Source organism: Grammomys surdaster, unplaced genomic scaffold, assembly GCF_004785775.1.
Source record: "Grammomys surdaster isolate TR1022 unplaced genomic scaffold, NIH_TR_1.0 137, whole genome shotgun sequence".
Taxonomy (NCBI): Eukaryota; Metazoa; Chordata; class Mammalia; order Rodentia; family Muridae; genus Grammomys; species Grammomys surdaster.
In genome coordinates this window covers 1,618,632-1,639,602 of record NW_021604595.1, presented here as the reverse complement: position 1 = coordinate 1,639,602, position 20,971 = coordinate 1,618,632, and the positions used below count along the sequence as shown (strand labels likewise).

The following is a 20,971-nucleotide window of genomic DNA, read 5'->3' as shown; positions in this document are numbered from 1 at the left end:
GGAAACTGCACTTGGCCTTTGTCATCAGAGTTGAGGCTAATGATCAAAACAGTTTTGGGGACACTAGACTGTAATTCAGAAAGGCATGGGTTAGAGAAACTTCATTTGTTCTAATTTAATCTTGCTTGTTTCCTAAAATTCTGAGAATCAAAGAGTTACTTCTTTAGTTTGAATTGGTCTAGTTATCACCTTTGTCAAGAAAACTATTACAGCATGGGCTCTGCTACACCTATGTATTGATTTAGTTTAAATAAGGCCTCAATTGCTGATTACTAGTTTAATCTAAAGGAACAAGTTTGGCCAGTCACCTGTCCTTATTTGAAGCCAGTTAGGGTGAGTGCAACCTGGGGTCAAAGTCAACTTAAAAATTATAACCCTTACAGCAAACCAGCCACTGTTTGCGGGCGCCAGAGGTCAAAGCAGGCCCGGGCAAGTGGGCTTGTAAAGGGCAGCTTGGAGCTGGGCACAGGCCAGGCAGTAACGCCGGCCAGCACTCCTAACAGAAAGTGGCCAGCCTGACTTGCTCCAGCTCTGAGCGGCCTGTGCAGGATGGCCGTACTGCCCCCAGAAAGCAGGGCTGGCTAGCAGCCTGCCCCCAGCACTGCTCTCCTTTCTGCACAGTCCCTGGAAGGACAAAGGCCACTTCTGCTCCTTAGCAGCTGCTCACACTGGCCCTTCTGCTCTGTTTCTCTGCACAGCAGTGAGCTGGCTCAGCAGCAGGTTGGGGAAGCAGAATAAGGTTTCTGGGTTGAGAGCTGTTCCCTCCCCTGACAGCCAAAGGAGGATTGTCTGTAAGCCTGACAAAGAGCAGGCTTCCTTTCTACAGGTACAAAACCCCAACCTCTCCAGTCAGTCTAGTAAAGTAAACCGAATCACCAAATCACTGAAAATAATAGCCTTTGAAAGATTTTGCCACATCTGTGAAAAAGAAAAGAAAAACAAAAAGCTTCAAAATTTTTAAAAGTCATTTCAAATGTATTAACAGCCTTCTTAGTAACAAATATAAAACAGTTTAAGACACTTGGTGACTATCTTAGGTCATATCTCTGAGGGAGGGGAGACATGTCTTGGGATGGATACATAGCGAAGTTTTACTACTAAAATGATCTATTTGGTAAAAACGCCACAAAGAGTTTTGTCAAAAAAAAATAATAACTGGTTTGAAAGGGTTATATTTTTTTCTCCAAAATGTCAAAAAGAGTAAGGACACAGATATACTTAAAATGTCAACACAACGATATCAATTCAGTAAATAAATAAAATGGCACCAACTTTATGGCAACTTTTCAAGACACAGCTCAAAGATATTTTAAAATAAATAACAAAAAAACAAACAGTCACTCTCAGCACAGGAGACAGAACTGACGAGGGACGGAGGCAAGGAAGCACAGCCAGCTTTGGTCCACGCAGAGCAGAAGCGCCGCCCTTAGGAGGGAGGGATGCTTAAGCTGGATGCTTGTCCAGAGAAGGAAGCCTCAGAGGAGGCCAGGCCTCAGGCTGTCTTTTGCCATTTTTCTCTTTTCTTCCAACGTGTGCTTAAATATTTTTTTCAAGGTGTCGTAAACTATTGGTCCATTTTCAGAATCAAAATTAACCTGGTGACAAAGAAAATAAAATTAAGACACTGTAGTAAAAAAAAAAATCTAATGAGTTTGTTTGCAAAGAAAAGGATTTGGAAAAAAATAACAATAAAGATTTATATAAAATACATATAGCTAAACATATATGCTAAGTTTCATGCATTCTAGCTGGAAGACTATATTACAGCTGTCAACCACACCCATACTAACCTTTGACTGAAAACTCATTCGATGTCATGCCTGGAGTTTACTACAATCCAGGCAGGAGACACCAGGGACGTCAGCAGTGCTGTGAGGCTGGGACCAACCACTGATGCTGCACAGGAAGTTTCCTTGTAAAGGAGGCACACCATGTCCAGAAGCCCTAAGGCTGCACTGGACTACGAGACCCAAACAGTGTGGCTTTCCACCTGTCACTATGTAGCTCTGTCCTTTATCTAATGTTTGTGGCAATGGTCCTCAACCTTCCTAATGCTGCAACCCTTGAATACAGTTCCTCATGTTGTGATGACCCTAGCCACACAATTATTTCATTGCTACTTCATTTCTGTAATTTTACCACTGCTGGGAAGGCATGGTTTACACACCTGGGGCCTCTGCCACACCTCTCGCTCTCTACTCAGGAGTGATGGTACAGGACAGAGAACCCTGCACTGTCCAGAGGAAGGTATGTCCTACTGAGAGGGAATCAGGGTCCTGGCACAGTTTCTCCCCTCTACAAACTTCTCCTTCTTAGACAAATTATAAAAAGGAAAAGGCTGTTCACTTCCTCAGCAACAGAAAGGATGCAGGATGCTGTTCTACTTGTCTGCCAGTGTCTTGCTGATGGTGTCCACAAGGCTCATAGGTCAGAAATAAACAACTGCATTTCTCCTAGAAGCATGTATTTCATATTTTTGTGGGTACTAACTTGGTAATTTGGACGTTTAACTCTGCTTAGATGATTCTTGTTTAAACCCAAGGTGGAACTGGCTGGATATACAAATACCTCGGACTCCTATAAACAGGATTTAAAAAGACTTGCTGAATACCCAGCTGTTTCCCTCTTTGCTCCCACATTATCCTTCAACAACCTGACAGGTCAGCTTTGTCCTGATACCACTGCTAGGAAAGTCTGTAACTACTTACAAAGCACATTTGCATTACAGGGAAGGGAAGTCGACCTTTGGATCCCTGACTTAGAGGGGGTGTGACTGGTGTGGAGGACACAGGGACTCACCTTTGTGAAAGCTTTAATGGCGTGTGTAAGGCAAGCTTCCTCCAGCTCCACCGGAAGCGTCTGCAGGCTCACGATGCAGTGCAGCACACAGAGGATGGTCTGGTACTGCCCCTGTGGACACAGTCATCATTACAGATGGCTCTAGGGGACCAAGTGCATGAGTTTCGCAGTAGGATCAAGTCTGATCTCACTTAGATACCGGCCATAAACCTCGAGCAAGCCACTCGCTCTACCGTGCCTTGTCAGTAAAAGGGGTCCTTCATCTCCAAGTACTATCAAGATGGACAGGGGTGAAGGTGGAATTACTTCCCCAAGGGGTTGGTCACAGCTGCCCAGCAAGGTTAATCTCTTTCCTTCTCTACTATCTCTTGCTTTATCTCTGTCATTTAACCACTGAGAAAATATCCTAAGAAAAGGATTCTACACACAGAAAAAAGCCTTACCTTACAAGATATACACATAAGGCTGGGAAGATGGCTCAGGTAAAGAACTTTCTGTGCAAGCCTGAAGACTGGAATTCAGATTTCTAGAACCCATGCAAAAAGCCTGATGGGCATGAGGGGCCTGGCTATAAACACAGCCAGGGAGGTGGAGATATGGCCCAGTGGTTAGGAACATGTGCTGCTCTTGCAAAGGACCCGAGTTCAGCTCCCAGAACCCACAGCATGTGGCTCACAAGGCTTGTAACTCCAGCTCCAAGGGAATTGGATGCCCTCTCCTGGCCTCTGTGAGCATTGCATGCAAATATATAAACTTGCATACAGACCATACACACAAAATTGGGGGATAAAAGAAAAGAAAACCCACTGAATTAGACATAAATAGAAAATTCATTCTGTTGGTAATGGATTTTTTGCACATGTGTGAAGCTTATATCGAGGCCTTAATTAACTTCATTAGCTGGTCCAATTGCTACTTTACCTTCTCTAGTAAAAACAGGGCTTCAGCAGCATCTGCTTGTCTGTGGACCAGCATGTCCACATCCTCTTTGGTGATTACAGGCTCTTTCAGTTGCTCCACCCAAGACCACATCAAACTGCACAAGATGAAAGGGTCTCTCTCACCACATATTCGTTCCCAGGCTCCCTCTCGGGAATTCAGTTCTTTCTACAAAGGAAGAGAGAGAGAGGGATGGATCTGGGGAAAGAGAGGTGTATGGACCCTAACTAGAGGATCCTTAAGCATGTAAGAGTGAAGGCTCGGCTCTGAGGTGCAATGTGGACCTTCCCTGGGGCCTGCACCTCTAGATAAAGGTGCTTGAAGCCACTGCAGTATGCAGCCCTTACTGATTCAGAGACCATAGAAGTAGTTCAAGACGGTGCCTTCTTTCTTGAATACACATAAATAAATAATTAAACTCATATTTGAATTGTCTCCAGATATTTGGGAGTGTTTACACAGCTTCTCATTTGATTTTAAACTTCCCAGATCTCAGGGTGATGGGCGTGTTACCTGCTCTATAGGATTCTGACAGGCACTTGGAAAAACACATACCACATTTACTGGCTTTAATGCAATATTCTGTGTGTGTATTCATAGTTTGGGTTAAAAGGTTTAGCTAAGATCCCAGACTAACTTATACATGGTCTCTTATTTTTAATCTGCCATTTTACTTCATTTGCAGTTAGATTTCTGTTTTGTTTACCAGATGCCGGAGAAAGAAGACTTGATCTTGAACTACTTCTATGGTCTCTGAATCAGTCAGGGCTGCGCAGTACAGTGGCTCTTCTCTCAGTAGTTAGCTAGCCCTGTTTGTGGCAGGGTTGACCCTGGGCTTGGGGAAGCTCCTGTGGGTTTGTGTGTGTGTGTGTGTATGTGTGTGTGTGTCTGTCAGACTCAAGCCAGGAGGTACTGGTCTTTAATGAATCACACTGCCAGCCTCACATGAGATCTTAAGCTTACCTTATAAAAAAAATGAGTTAAAACTTTTCTGAGATCAGATTTATGTTTTGTTAAATTGAATAAAAATTTTCAATTGTAAAAAACCAAGTAGTTATTAACCCCCATTTAGTTGTCCAGTAAATGCTTGCAGCATGTACCACAATGTGACAGAAACAGTAACACAGGACTTATGTCTAACCTCACAGCAATCCCACAGGGAGGCTCCTCACAGATAACACCGAGATGGAAACAAGCTCATGGCCTGAGAACGGTGGGGAAGTACTCCACTAGCTTGCCTTACCCCACGGCCTATGGCACAGGAACCTGCCAGTGCTGGGCTTCCTATTCTCTCCCACACTTGGAGCGGTCCATACTCTGGCCTATCTCACACACTGTGTACAGTACAAAATAGCCTTTAATCTAAGCTTATGGATATATGAGGAGATAAACTGGGCCAAACAAAAACTGTCTTGTGAAATAAGCAGTGCCCCGTGATGCTGGCTGGAGCTTCCCGCTGAGGCATAGGTGTGACGAGAGACGGACTAACCAAGCTGTACTCTAGCTCTCCCACGCCAACCATGGCCTCCAGGAAGCCGCTTGACCTCTGGAGTCCTTAGTTTCCTCTTCTGTGACACGGAGTTCACGGAGGTAACAAGGAGTCTATAAACAGTCCACCTGAGTCTAGGGTTACTGAAGCACATGGCGTATTCACAAATGGGCTAGCACAGGCACACACAGCGTCACGCTGCTCAAGTCATGGTCATTTTACCACTGCCCAGAGTTGGATTTTTAGGGACTCAATGTTCTGAAATAAATCTAAGAAGGTAAGAAAGTAAAAGGCTCGTGGCTCCAGAAAATGTTTTTATACATGAAACAACCTGTCTCAGACCAAACCTGTATCGTGTGGCTATTGTTTGAGACAGGGACCTGGGTCTCTCGCTGCAGATCACAGAACTTGTAAAGATTCGACTGCTCCTGTCTCACGGGCCTTGATTAAAGCTCCTGACCCAAACCGTATTAAGTCATGTGGGCACTTGGCTGAGAGACATGCAGGGCTGACCCAGGAGTGGCCCCGTGACATTCTTAACACAAACATCCTCCTATTTGCTAGTTCTTAACATAACAGTAATGCATGTGAAATATTTGCTGACTGGATGAGAGGCTTTTGGGTTTTTTTTTTTTCAGTTTATAGTGAGAAATAAAGAAAATGTATTTGGGAGGAAAACGGTTTGAGTTTCATTAGGTAAGCACTCTAATCCAGAAGAGCTTTTATTTGGTTCTCCCCTCTGTGGTACACTGTAAGTCTGCATGAGGTCCAAACTTAATTTCCTGCCTCTGAAGATCTATCTCCTAGCTTTTTGTTTCAATGAATGGTGGGAGTGGAAGAGTAGCAGATACTTTAATACCGAGGTCTGGAGAGATGGCTCAGGGTGAAAGCTAGTGCTTCCAGAAGGACCCAAGTTCAGTTCCCAGCACTCATCGGCCATCTTACAAATGAGTGTCATTTCAGCTCCAGTGAAACCAGACATGCTTTACTGATCTCTGAGGGCACCTATGTGAAACTGTACATACCCTGCCCCCAAATACACATAATTAACAATAAAATAAATAAAGTCTTTCAAATAATCCAAAGAAGAGTATGGATGCCTATTAAAGATTTCTCTGAGTCAAAAAGACTATCAGTCCCAAGCTGGGGCAGGTTCTATTTCTCTGACTGAGTTTCTAGGGGGCCATCTTTTCTCTAGACAAGGTACTTATTCCAAGTAAAGAAAGTACAGCTAAAGACTGTCTTCCCACTAAAAGTAAAACAAAACAAAACAAAAAAAGGAGTTAGAATGTAAAAGTCCACCTTCTAAGTAAGAGCCAATAAATGGCTTCCAAGTCCTCCTGTCAGATGTAACAGATGCACATGTATATTTAAATAAAATACAAATACCTGCCACATTTCCACTTTCCTTTTCACTTCCTCCTTTTCAACAAACTCAGTTAAGTTTGCCAGGGCTTTGGCTGCCAGTATTCTCCTTGCTTCAGCACTCAGTTCAGGCTGCAGACCAGCATGTGGCACTGCCTCCGACAGGTATGTGCTGTCCTGGGTTTCCTGTCCATATGGGAACTGCGCCTTCGGACTGGAGCCACAGTTCTGAGGGCTGCAGGGGCTCCTGCCCGTCTCGTGAACAGGGCCTGGAACCCAACCACCAGGAGCCTCACACTGGCAGTGGGTGACTTGCTCTGGATCCTTATGGATACTTGTGAAGTTGGGTGGCACTGGTTCTCCAGGATTGTGTGAACAGGAAACACCCACAGAGAAGGTTCTGCTTCGCTGTACTTCCTTCAGAATATCCTTCCTGCACAAAAGCAGTGATCCCTCATCCTTGAGTCCTTCTAAGCCTCCACACTTTGATTGAGTCCAGAAAGAAAATGTATTTTGAACCAATGCATCCTTGTTAAAACCTAGCTCTGGTGTCGGTGGCATGTAACAGTGGCTCGTGGGCTTCTGATGCTGGAGACTATGGTCTAGCAGCTCCTGGGCAGGCACTGTCCAAGGCGTCTCCCCTTGCTCCAGGATGGCTTTGGCCTTCTTTAAGTCTGAGTCACTGTAGCTGAGCTGCCTTTTCAGATGTGTCAGGGGCTGAAGGCACTCAATATTCCTCCTCTTCCAGAGGGGGTCAAACACATGCTCATTAGAAAGAATCCCATCCTGATTCTCTAACTCGGCCACCTCTGCAGTGGGGTTAAACGGGTCAGGCACATCACTGTTTTGCCTCAGTAACTCTTGATCTAGTTGCATTGTGACCATCTCAGACACAGTCTTTTCGATTTCAGCAGAGAGTTCAGGTCCTTCTAATGTGCTCTTCATCACTATTGGCCTGTTCTCAGCCAAGTCAAGCAGCAGTTTGCAAACTAGGTGGATGATCTTTGGCACGTATTTCAGAAGTCGTGCCTCATAACCATGAAGCAGATGACGCTGGCGAATCAGGTACTGGGCTAAGGTAATAGCATGTGCTTTGGGGTCACAGCAAGAGAAAATATTACGGAGTGGAGCCAGAAACTGGGTGAATTCCCGTACACAGAGCAGCTGTCCTCTGGTTTGTATGGAATTGGGGCGTTTTGCCCGCACAAATATAATTGCTTGGTCAGCAGTCATCCTTGTTGCAAAAACTAAATAACACGCTATTAGCACACCTGAACAGTAAAGAAGATTAGTATGAGAAAGGCCTCAACCATCGTCAGTCTTTGATGATTTAAAACTTGAATACTGTTAAGAAATCATGTAAACACAAGCACATTGGACGTGCAGTAACAATGACCCTGACAGTGTTTTGCTGCAGGTTTTCATACAGGCCCTCATGGAACCTGGGCTGGCCTTAAACTCTGTACATAAGCAAGGGTGACCTTGGACTCCTGATCTTCTGGCCTCTACCTTCCAAGTGCTAGCATTGTACGTGTCCATTGTCAGGTTGGGTTTATGTAGCACTGGGCATCAAATCCAGGGCTTCATGTATGTTTGGGTAGCACCCTACCACTTGAGCTAAATCCCCAACCCCTCAAGCATTTATTACTGCCAAGGCTTTAACATGCCTTTGTGACAGTTCTCTCATGTGACTGAGTCAGCTCTGCACCCCAGAGATGCAGGTGAAGGAGTGGCAGGAGCTAAGGAGCTGCTCTAGCTAGCCCCTCCCCCAATGCTGGCATGGCAGGAAGCCAGATCCTGAGTCTGTTCCAGTGTCAGCCGCTCCTGACGTTTCCATCCAGTCCACGACTCGCTCTGCACGTAGGACTTCCTGCTCTGTCATCTCGGCTGCCCACTGCCGGGAGATCCTTGCTGGGCCTTCTCCCAGGTCGGGAAGGGTTTGCTTTGGGATTATCTACATTCACAGCCTACATCTCTGCCTGACAATTCTTCCAAACTCCATCTAAAGTAGTGTTTTACTCCAGACTACGAGATAACTCTGTCACATAAGCAGATACTATTGAGGATGTCAGCTGCGACAGTAGGAGGACTGTTATTTTCACTAGTTACTCTTGGTAAGAATTCATAATCAAGAAATTATAACACAATAGCCAACAGATCTTAATATAAAAGGCAAATCAAAAACACCTATACGATTCATAAATCTGTGGACATCTAGTTACATGTGATAACCAGAACCTCTGAGAATGGCATGGCCTCCAGTTTTCAGTAACTGTAATGCATCTTTCTCATGCAGCTAGAGCACATCTTTAGGATAAGGATAAATACCTGTGAGGTATAACATGCAGTGTCCAGGAACGAGGACGTCTGCTTTAACCTAAGAGTTATCAGTACCTACATGAGCTGTACTCCAGCCTAGGCTGCTCCTAGGCAGGCAGGATATCCCAGGCAGCGGGTATACAGTGAGGAGGTCTTGTCTGACTAAATCACACCGCAGTGAAGCTATTGACCCCCTGCCCTTTACTTTTTGTTATCAGACCAGCAATGTAATGAAGTTTGCTGAGTATTTATATAAACCAATGACTTACGTAGAACTCGACATGCAAACAGTCTCCCTTTGAGTAATATGCCAAAGTAGACAGCACACAGAAGATGAAGCCAGACAGCCACAGATGTAACATGGACCCTACCTCTCACTAAACATAGCAGATGACTTCATTTTTCTTAAACTACAGTCTATCCAACTCCTACAGTTGCTAACTACTTCAAAGACAGCAAATTCATAAATATTTAAAACATAGCAGGTGAACAGGCTTGCTACTTCAGTTGTTCTTTCAGTTAAGAAAAGTATTTTGGGGCTGGAGAGATGGCTGGGTGGTTAAGGACACTTGCTGCTCTTGCAGGGGATCCTGGTGCTCACAATGGTCTGTGGCTCTAGTCCCAGGGGACCTGACACCCTCTTTTGACCTTCATGGGCACAGAGCATGCACATGGTCCACAGATGCACATGCAAGCAAACATTCGTAGACAGAAAAATCAATCTTTATAAAAAATAATATTTAAAAACACTATTTGTTAAAATAAGGTGCTCCATTTAAATAAGCTGGTCAGTTAAGTATTTTTAGAAACATGTTTCAACACAATGAGTTTTCAGCTCTACCTAAATTATTCAGAAACACTCTTGTCAATACATGGTTATTATACAGGCTTAAGATACTTCCAATGTCATTTATTTCTTTAATTTCAAAACTTTGTTATGATCCAAAAAATATTTATCTTTAGAATTAGGAAACCTTATTCCTACTTATTTAATTATCCTCACAAAACAATAATATGCCTTCCTAGAATTCACCTGTTCGCCCGAGCCCTGCGTGGCAGTGGACAGCTACTTTTCCTTCCTGTAAGGCAAATGTCATCACCTTTACCATGTCTAAGATGGCAGTGAGGGAAGCCACGCCATAATCCTTCCACCCGAAGTTGTAGAAATAAACTAGGCAGTGAAAGGAAAAAGAAAAACAAAATTAATATGCATGAAAAATACTTACAAGGACAGTCAAAAATCAGTTCCAAGACATACATGGAGAAATGACTGAGTGAGCAGGCATGCAGGCATTTATTTATTTATTTATTCATTTATTCATTCATTCATTCATTCATTCATTCATTTTTATTTAAGTTTTTGAGACAGGGCCTCAGAGTATAACCCTGGTTGGCCCGGAGCTTTATATTCAAACCAGGATGGTCTTGAACTCACAGGGATCCACCTGTCTCTGCTTCTCAAATGCTAGGATTAAAGGCATAAGCCACAATGTCCATCTAACAGGATTTTTATATTTCTAGAAAGTTTAACTTAACAAGCACATCCTTTATTACCTAATACATTTTCTGTGAAACTCAGCTAGAAATAATTATAACAGAGTGAAATAAAAATTAAAATGGAGGTAAATAACATGTACTCATGTTTAAGAATAGAAATTCTCTAAAAGGTTAATGTATGGCTACAGAGTTTATATAGACATATATAAAGAGTCTGATTAGGGTGGAAAAAAAAGCCAGACAAATAAGTCTCTTAAGAACATGTTCCCAGACCGTGTGCTCATCCTGCTCACCATGATGAGCGAGCACACTGATGACTGATGGAATGACCACACTGACAGGACTCCCGTGATGAGCTCTGGGCTCGCCCTGAGGACATGTTCTTAGGGGCAAAGTTATTCACCTTCCAATCCTCACTGGTCTCTTTAAGCTATGTGACAGCAGACAAGTTGGTGACTCTAAGTTTAGGATGTGTGGTACAACTCTTAAGGCCAAAGTGAGGTTGTCATTTTACCTGACAGGGTACAGGCACTAACTGAATGGAGCCTTTTTGCTTCAGCATCTCCTCCCAGCTCCTCTCTCAGAGGGAAAAAGAAAGCCTGTGCTCACAACAGCAACATCAAAAGTAGCACCATTTAAAGTCAAGCTCAAACCCCATAGCTGTGCAGGCTCTACTGCTAAGTACTGACTTGCCAGTACTCCTACAGCCTGGAAGTCAAAAGCATTGTCCTTTCAGAGGGGGGTAACTCAGGGTGGGGAGAAACTTACTCCCAGCCTCCATGAACGCCTCAGGAAGGTATGTGAAGCCACTCTCTTGTTCCAGAGCGTTCCCACAGCTGGCGTGCTCTCCAGGACGCTGCAGGTTGATTATTGTTTTTATGCCTTGACTTCAAAGAAAAAAGAACAATTGGTTATAAGGAGCTGGAGTCATGAAAAATCGGATTTTAGCATTAGTAAAACATTATTAATTACTCTCAAACTTTTATTTGAAATCAGCTCTTCACTGCCTGTGTTTTTAAGTGAAGCCCTTTTCACTTGATCCCATAATCAACTAAAGAAAAGCACGTTGAATTGGTTCACCACGGCTGTGGGTGATACAGTACTTACCTGAGGAACTGCTCGATGATGTGATACTTCTGCAGCAGCTCAGAGGACGGACGAGCCATGGCCAGGATATTGTCAGTGACCCTGAAGATGGGCACGGGACAACTGAGAGGCACAGAACTCAGGAGAGTCTACATTACAGGATTAGTAACTTTTTTCTTCAATGATTTTAACTTCTATATTCTTACATCAATCTGGCTTCAACTCTACATTACAATCAGAACTATGAGAAACCTTGCAGCTCCTTAAATCCCTGGGAAAAAACTCCAGGACCTAAGTTATTTATTGATTCTGACAAAATGTCTCCAAAGGTTCTCAACAGATTCTAGTGGACATAAAAGGGAACTTCACCTTGTGCCCAAGTGCCAGTCTACCAAATGGAGGACAACTGGGAGGCTGGCACTGGACAGCAATTTGCTGAGATGGCAGAGGGGCAGTAATGCCAGACACATAGGGCTGCGTGAGAAGTCACTAGGATGTTCGTGTACAGCTCACCTTTATCACAAACCCTGGACAATGGCTATATAAATAAATACTGATGTGCCGTAATTTAGCAAAAGAAGGGGGCAGCATCCAGAATCAATTGCGCCTTACTTTAAATGCTGTTTTGTTTTTTTGCTTATCTATTTTATTTCTAGAAATTAATTAATCCCTCTGGATTACCAATAAAGTGGGATCAACATCTCACAAGGTTTTATGAAATGAGTGGTAGCTGAAAGCACCTAGTGCAAAGGCCCTCGTCCTACAATCCAATCGATGTCTATGAATCAATCAATGACAAGACAGAAGGAGTCAGAGAACACTTGGCCAGAAGAAGCCTGTCACTCTCGTTAGACCTCCCAGCCTTACTCTGTTTTCTTCAACTTTGTCATCAGGAAGCTGGTAAGGGACATGTGACATAGTCTATTGCAAGCTGTGGCTCATATGCACCTTAGAGGACTAACAGAGACAGGAGACCGACAGGTCAGTCACTCTCAGGAGCAAAGTGTAAAACTTGATTCCCAAAGACTTGAGATGCCAAAAGGCACTGGTGAGAGCAGCAGAGATGGGAAAGGCTCGCATGAATGAGCTGACAACTAAGCAGTGTTCATGGGAGCTATGCTCCAGCAGACGTTTGCTTGTCTGGTTTGACTTGGGAGTACCTGTCTCCTCATAGCATTAGGGTTAGGCTTGACTATGGTGCACACAGAACACTAGCAACAGTGTACCACAGTACAGAGCCACGTTGTAGTGAAACACAGTAAAGGAGCCTTGTACTCACAGAGATCTAAATGCCTCTGCTCCCTGAGTGCTGGTATTAAAGCATCATCACACTCAGCTCAAACACAATTCGATTATCAGTATTTTCCAAATCACAAATACACACCCGACTAGCTCATTGCTACTACGTATGTATGACTTAAGGACAGAATGGATTGCACTTATGCACAAGAAACAATGGCAGCATCTTATGGGTTTCCTGATGAACTAGCAGCCTAGGCCACTTCAGTCAAGGAAGACTGGAGTACAATTCATAATAGCATACAAATGATGTGAACACAGACCTTATCTGAGGTACATCTGAGGATTATACATGGACCACGTAATTTGCTCATACTTACAGCTGACCATTTTTATTACTTCCAGCAAATTTTGAAATTTAAGAGCTATCTAATTATCAATTAACTTAAGACACTTCATACATATTTCACTCAATGTAAAGCTTTGGGCTTCATCAATTCCATTTTGTAAGTGAGAAACTAAGGTTGAGTAAGCCAGTATTGTATCCCACAGCTGGCCTACTGGTAAACCCCAGGATGTGTGTAAGATGCCCTGAATTCCAGGCCTACGTCTCTTCCACAGACCCTGCTGCTGGCTCCTAAGCATTCTTGCTTCCTTCCACCCCACAGAGCTGTGCCAGACCCACAGCCACTTACCAGGATGAGTAAACTCCCTTAATGGCTTGCTCCTGCTCACTCCAGCGGGCTGGGTTCTCATACTTACATGCTCTCCCACCACAGGCCATGGAGCACGCCATGTGCCCGGGGATGACATGCCGTAAACGTTCTCCCACTTTTGTGTATTTTGGAGTTGGGCGTTCTGAATTTTCTAGAATATACAAGGAAGGTCAGGGTCAAGATTCTATCCTTCCAATAGTATGGTAACATGGGAAACAGTTTCATTTTCCCTCAGGATTGTACATGAGCTGCTGTCAATCTGTTCATTTAATATTAAAAAGGCTTTCACAGGCAATAATTTCTACATATTAGGTTGATAATGAGAATAAAATGCAAAAGCTCATCTTTTTCAAGAGGATGAATTTTGTTCAAAACTATACTTTTAACAACAAAAGAAATCCACAAATCATCCCACCATTTATCCCCTCGTACACATCCATTTGGTCTTAGCATACACAGAGTAAGAAGCATAAACACAATTAACTGTCAACATTCTAAAAGTACAGTCATAACTATCTTACACTTAGACACAGGGGTAGCAAATTATAAGAAAGAGTTTTACTTTTTCTCTCCGGGAAACTTGGAGTCCCCTGTGTACGGCTGACAGAAGACACAGCCACCATCACCTGAAGAGAAGATGAAGACAGCAGCTTGGTGGCAGAGCCAGAGCCACGCCGGGCTTGCTGTAGCCTCACGACTGGGTCAGACGTGGAGTGCCGGCGGCCCTGCAGAAAGGCACTGAGGAAGTGCACGGCCGAGGGCCTCCGGGATGGGTCCTGCATCTGCATGGCACTGGCTCCAGACAGGCAAGAGTAGGAGGCAGGCAGAAGCCAGCTCTGGCTTGCTCAGTGAGTAGCTACACTGAGACACAGGCATCGGTCTGTATGATCTAAGAGCTTTTCAGGATAGGCTGATTCGTTTCCATAGTGACCAACAAAGAAACTACTGATTCCCACTTAGATCTGAACAGGCAAAAATCCTACACGAGCGGATTGTGTTTTGGACAAATTGTTCAAATACTGGGAAGAATAATATGCATTTAAAGTAGATTGTTTTTAAATCTAGATTATTTTGCTTTTCAAAAGCATTTAAAGATCTGACTCCTCAAAAATTCACTTCCAAAATACTGTAATGAATTTTAAAATGTTTTTATGATAAAACACTGCCTTTTACACACATTAAAAAGTTTACATTTTGTTATGCTTTTCATAGCTTGTCCAGGTATTTTAAAAGAAAATCCTTCTACTTTTCTTTGGAACAGGATAGAAAAAAGTTTATTGTGATACAGAGGCATATGCTAGATCCTACAACATTATTAAAAGCTCATTCAATATTTCAGAGCCACTGCCTTCCTCTGCTTTCTTGATAGAAACACTTGGATGGAACAAATAAAGTCATTTTAGAGCTAAGAAGACGTTTCATTTTTTTACTTTGAGAAGTGAAACCCCGATTCTTGTTTATACGCTGTTGCTGGAAGCAACTTAGTTGTGAGCCAGAGTAATTATGAGCAGGCATGCCTTTCCAAAGTTCAAAACTGTAATTCTCTGCCTTTCGTTGCTAGGGGAGAAAAACTGCTTCTGAGTCTTGGTGGAGGCATCTGAATAAAATTCACTAAAGTATCACATTTTTAAAGGCACTGGGTGAGGGGGAGGTGGCAGTTTGAGAATAAAGGATATAAAGAAAACAGAAACTCAACAACTGCAATGCACTTATTGTCCGCCTCCTCTCTTGTTAATGTCAGGCTGTGCCCGCGCTCTCTCCTGTGCTTGCTGCACAAAAGTACTTCAGTGGTATGCGGATGGAAACATAACTACTGCTATAGATTAGGCTCCAATCTATGCTTTTAAAATTCCACCCTCATAGCCCTGGCATTGTGTACTTTTGTGAAACAAGATGGAGACAGAGAGGTCTAATTTGACGCTCCAATTGTTACTTTATCTGTGATATCACACGGAAATGGAAAAGGATTCTACCTGCTCCCCCCTTTCAGGAAGCAGTTATTCTGCCTGGAAGAATGGCCTGAAAAATATTCTCAACAAGGCCTACTAGACCCTTAGAATTATATATGGCAGTTCCATGGAGTTACATGAGAGGAAAGCATAGAAGATACTGGAAGAAACCAAAGAGGGGCCTGCAGGCAGGAGGCCTAAGGGCTGTGCTTGTTCCTGGGGTGACAGAGTCTGAGAAGACCTCTGAGCAAACCCCTGGTATTCTGGGCAGGCAGGCAGCACATGGAGAGTCTGAAAGAGACAAGTATGGGAGCTCCCTATGACCTGATGAGGACGGGAGCTATGGATGGGAGACCCTGCATGGGGTGGACTGCCGCGGTGCCACCATGGAGCTGGGAGTCCAGCTCAAGTGACTAGCAGATCTTTCAGCTGGTTCACACAGAACTTATGTACAGGTGGTGGGAGAAACCTTCAAGCTCTGTGGCAGGCACAGATATTTAAGGCAACAGGGAGGAGGTGCCAGTCAGTGAGTGATTCCAGAAAACAGGCACTGAAGGATGTCTACAGAGGGAACTAAAAGTGGCTCTGCTCCAAACTGTACTAAAATCCAAAGTGATCTGATGCAGGGGACTTAGCTAAGGAAGGGATGGTTTCTCTATCACCTCAGAGACAGCTTCTGCAGCTCACCCATAGCTCAGGGAGCAAAATCATGTTTGTGTTGTAACTTGTAACTCCCTCCCAAGTGTGAGATACTTCAAAATGAAAACAAACTCTCTAAAAGATACTGCAGTTAAAACCCAAGGGTCTGTGATATGCACTGCTCAGCAAATACAATTGTAGAGTCTACTGTAAATGGACCATCAGAGACGCCAGCGAGAACAATTCAGTGGACCCCAGAGGCAGAGGCCAGAGTGGATGTGAGATTAGACAAGCAACAGAGAAGGCTGTGAGAGTCAGCAGAGGTGTGATTAAGACTTAGCTGTGACAGGAAGAGAAGGGCCTCAGAAGAATTATAGTCAAAAGTCTAGAGACAATCACAGGTAGTAGGAATTCGGGGGGCAGTGAGTTAAAATCAGGACAGTGTTGGAGAAGCTCTGTCTTTAGAGATTTGAAAACATTGCAAGTTCAAGGAATGATTCAGAGGAGGAATTAGAATTAATGCTGATAGAGAAACAGACTCTGACCCAACAGCTAGTTGTTTTATAGGAAGTGAACCTCCTATCATATGAAAGGAACGCAAAGCTGGAAAGTCAGCACCACAGGCAAACTTTGCCTGTGGCTCATCTGGGGACCAAGAACATGAGTGTGTGGACCTCTGTTCCCCTAGACCACCGAGAAGGCTTCCTGCCATATGGGTTTGTCTGAACTGGAAAGAGCCCTTGCTGAAACCCTGAACAAAGAAGAAAACGCCCAGTCCTTGGAGGGCTAGGCCTGCCTGGGATGCTTGGATGCTTGGGATGTGACCCACCAACTGGAACAATCAAAGAGGTAAAGCCAAGTACACACTTGCTACTCCTGAACTGGCTTGTTTTCCTTGTGCTGATCAAGAGAATGTATAATTTTGCATTTTGTATACGATATCTCAGTTTTCTCTTAAGTATTACTCTAAGCTTGGTTCTGCCTAGCTGCAAGCAGGCGGTGGTCACACGAGCCGTTAGCTCCGACCCTGGCCAGGCATCTGCTGTCACCACACTGAGGCAGTGGTTGTGGGAGGAGCCCAAAGGCACAGGATGGTCCTGTGGATTACATCTAATTGTGTTTCTCTGCTTTCTCTTGTAGCATGCCTTCTTCTTCTAACAGTAGCATGTTTGGAAGTGGAGAGAGGAGAGAGATGGCAGCCTAGTGTCCTGTGCTTTATGTTCACAAAGTGAAGGAAACCAAACATTCTTTCCTGCGTGCTTCTTTGGACAAAGCATTGTCAGCAGAGAGGGAAGCATAGGTGAGTTGTTAGAGGTGTGTGAGGATGTGACATCGGTGTGGTGCGTGTGATCTGCACATAAATTCTAATGATGAGGAAGAGGGACACTCAAGGATGAGCAGGCTGTACAGTGCTAACTTGCTAAAGATTCGCTCTGCAAACTTCTTCACCTATGAAGTGTCTAGAAAGTATGGCTCTTCAAAAGATTACTCTCGTACTAAAATACTTCCATGTTATGCAAGCCTTGAAATGGACACTGAAGTCGATTTTTGATTCTGTCACCTATAACCGTGGCTTTTGGATTAAAGTTTGTATGTGGCCTAAGGCACAGACCCAACATCAGTCGTTTGAATGTGAATAAGCCAGTGTTTCTGTTATCCTTTGTCGAGCAGAATACCATCGCATATGGAACTGTCTTGCTACACTCGTCATACATTCAAAGATGATTTCTGGCTCTTCATTCTATTACACTATGTTTGTCTTTATTTTGATGAATGCAGCATTGCATGAAAGTTTTAAGACTAGGAAATAAATCTGTTTTGTTATTTTTCAAGATCATTTTGCCTGTTTGGAGGGCCTTTGAGGTTCTTCCTACACTCTGGATGGATTTTTCTTTCCTATGCCTAGGGGATTTCAATAGGGATTGTGTTCACTCTTTAGATCATCAAAACATCAAAACATTGCTGCCTTCTGGCCCAAGAATAGCCAGTCTGGGCCCTTGGTTCTCCTTACTAGTCTTCTCCATTTCCAGTGTAGCATACTGAGAATGTTAAAGACCGAGTCACCCTCACTCCACTTCGTCTGTAGGTGTGGCATACCACCTCAGGAAAGCCATGAAAATCAGACACTCTTGCCTGTGCTCTGTGAAAGGCAGGAGCGTTACATGTTACAGAATCAGCCAGTGCTCTTGTCCTAGGCTCCAGAACCACAGCTAGGGGGTTCTGCTTAGAGGGAAGCAGACTTTAAAAGAAAGGACTCAGCCAGAGATGGAGGATCTTGCCTCTAACCATATGCAAGAGGCTGAAACAAAGGATGATTATGAATTTGAAGCCAGCCAGTGCTAAACCTTTCCTTAAAGCAAACAGCAACAACACCAATAACAGCGAATGGTAGAGCTCCTCCCAAAGCAACTGTCTCCATCTGAAACAATGTATGGGAAATTCAAGCATAAGGTACTAGCGAAGGTTGTGGTGTTAAAGGTGTAAGAAGACCCCTGTAGCTTATGAGAACAAGATAAACCACACATCAGTTAGCCTGTCAGAGAGAGAGAGAGAGAGAGAGAGAGAGAGAGAGAGAGAGAGGGAGGGGGGGGGGGGGAGGGAGAGGGAGAGGGGGGGGGGGTGGGGGAGGGGAGGAGAGAGAGAGCTAAGACGTGATCTACAGAGTATAAATCTACAAGGCTGGCTGCAAAACTAGCACTGCTCAAGCTGGGGGGTGTAGAGGTCTCCGAGTGTGGTTTAACATGACACAGTGATCTAGACTCTCATAGTGAGGGCATTAACAAAAGTCTGGCAGCAAGATGTGTGAAAGACAAGACAAGCAAGCCCACTGAGACCACTGTCCTCTAGGAGAGCTGACTTTCCCAGGCCATGGGCTACTGTGAGGCTTCAAAGTACGGGCAAAATGGACTTGACGATTAAGGTCTAGTCAACTCTCAAACCAGCCAGCATCTAGGGGCATTAAAATAGGGAGATGAGAACCTGGAGTTCAAGTTCATTGTTGGCTACACAATATACTGAACGCCAGCTTTGGCTATGGGAGAGTGTTTTTTGTTTTGTTTTTAAAAAAGGATGATAATGGGGGCTGGAGAGATGGCTCAGAGGTTAAGAGTACTGACTGCTCTTCCAGAGGTCCTGTGTTCAATTCCCAGCAACCACATGGTGGCTCACAACCATCTGTAATGGGATCCGATGCTCTGTCTGAAGACAGTGGCAGCGTATTCATATACATATAATAAATCTTTTTTTTAAAAAAATAGGATGATAATGTTTCATCAGATAAGAGTTATTAATAAAGACACAGAAAAGTATTAAAATAAGCAAATCAAAATTCAGAGGTGTAGAAGTACAGAAACAACAAAATATATGTACTTGTGGAAATCAACAGCAGACATAAACCCAGAAATCAGAGAACTTGAGGATAGAGATTATATACATGGAAGAACAGAGGGAATAGGGAATAAAGAAGAATAAACAAAGCCTCCATACAATGTGGTCAGCACTAAGTGTGCCAAGGCATATACCAAGATTGCACCAGGAGAGCAGGGAAGACAGTGAAGTGAGAAATCCCGATTCAGCACCGCAGATGTGGTGAAGACCAGGGTCAACACGCTGAGGGGCTCGGTGGGCTTCAGGAGGTAAAACCAGCTCCACACAGAGGTGTGACTCTGCAAGATGTCTCAAGATCAACATTGTCTCCTCACATACAAGAAAACCCCATGAAAACTAATACCAAATTTCTTATCAGGAACAATGAAGGCCTCAAAATAGAGGGACACATTCACATTTCTGAAAATAAAACACTTAAATTAAAAAATCTTACAAGATCATCTTTCAAAAATGAAGTAGATATACAGGCATTCTCAGATAAACAGGAACAATTTGCTGTGTGGTTGGCCCACTTAGGAGGTCCTAGAAGTTCTTTGTGTTGAAAGCAAGTTACCCAGGTTAGGAATAAGACCTACATAGAAGATGGGGCACTGGTAAACTGCAGAAGTTGGTGAGATATAAAAGAAGTATACAAAACAGCATGCATGTGACTGCATTCATTCACTGTTGGTCATACAACAGAGACATGTGACTTACATTAACAAGCACAAAAGAAGTGGGTAGGAACAGAAATTATACCCAAGTAATGAAGCAACACAAGATAACACAAAACTTACAAGAAAGAGAATGAGAAAGAGCAAAAAGAAAACATGAATATAGTAAGTTAAGAATCCAAAGAACTCTTACAACAGACACAACTCAACAACACAAAGACCAATAGCCCAACTCCAAAACTGACCAAGAATCTGAACAGGCATTTCTCCCAGGAAGTCAAAGAAATAGCCAACAGGTACTTGAAAAAAACATTCAACATTATTAGTCATTAGGGAAATCAAATCAAAAACATTTGGTAGCTTTAATTCTTCAAAATGTTAAACATGCAGTTACCATATAAATTCTCAATTTTACTCAAACACTTACGCCCAAGAATAAAAAAATACACCCACAGAAAAATACGTATACAAATATTCATAACAACATTTACTCACAGCAGCCAAAGCAGAAACAACTCAAGTGTCCTTCTACCCAAATGGATTAACAAGCTGTGCTATATTCATATAATAGGATATTAGTAATAAAAAGAATACGGTACTATTTGCTTAAGCGAGGCTGAAGATTGATATTAAGTGCAGACACAACAGAGCGCATGCTGCATTGTTTCCTGTATCCTAAGTACAAAGATCGATTGGCAAATCTATAGTGATCGAGACCTGAGCGCTGTCAGGGAGCAGGGAGGCAGCGGAGTGGAAACCAGCTCCTAGTTACGCCAAGGTTTCTCTCTGGTCTGATGAACACAGGGGTGAATAAACGTCAGCTTTATGTTTTACAATAGCATCCAATGGCTTCTTTAAAAGAGTGAAGTTTTGGTATGTAAATTCTATATTAAT

The 20,971-nt window shown here is 43.5% G+C and overlaps 1 protein-coding gene across 1 annotated transcript in view; it reads right to left on the bottom strand.

Annotated features, from left to right (window-relative positions):
• Nucleotides 1–954: 954 nt before the first annotated feature.
• Ptpdc1 (protein tyrosine phosphatase domain containing 1) overlaps nt 955–20,971 on the bottom strand; it is a 47,443-nt gene continuing 27,426 nt past the window's right edge. The window contains exons 3-10 of the mRNA XM_028763270.1: nt 13,429–13,600; nt 11,516–11,596; nt 11,177–11,295; nt 9,945–10,082; nt 6,617–7,863; nt 3,721–3,906; nt 2,800–2,910; nt 955–1,595 (exon numbers count right to left, since the gene is read on the bottom strand). Of these exons, the coding sequence (XP_028619103.1) occupies nt 1,476–1,595; nt 2,800–2,910; nt 3,721–3,906; nt 6,617–7,863; nt 9,945–10,082; nt 11,177–11,295; nt 11,516–11,596; nt 13,429–13,600 (2,174 nt within the window). The 3' untranslated portion in view covers nt 955–1,475. The remainder of the gene's footprint in view (nt 1,596–2,799; nt 2,911–3,720; nt 3,907–6,616; nt 7,864–9,944; nt 10,083–11,176; nt 11,296–11,515; nt 11,597–13,428; nt 13,601–20,971) is intronic.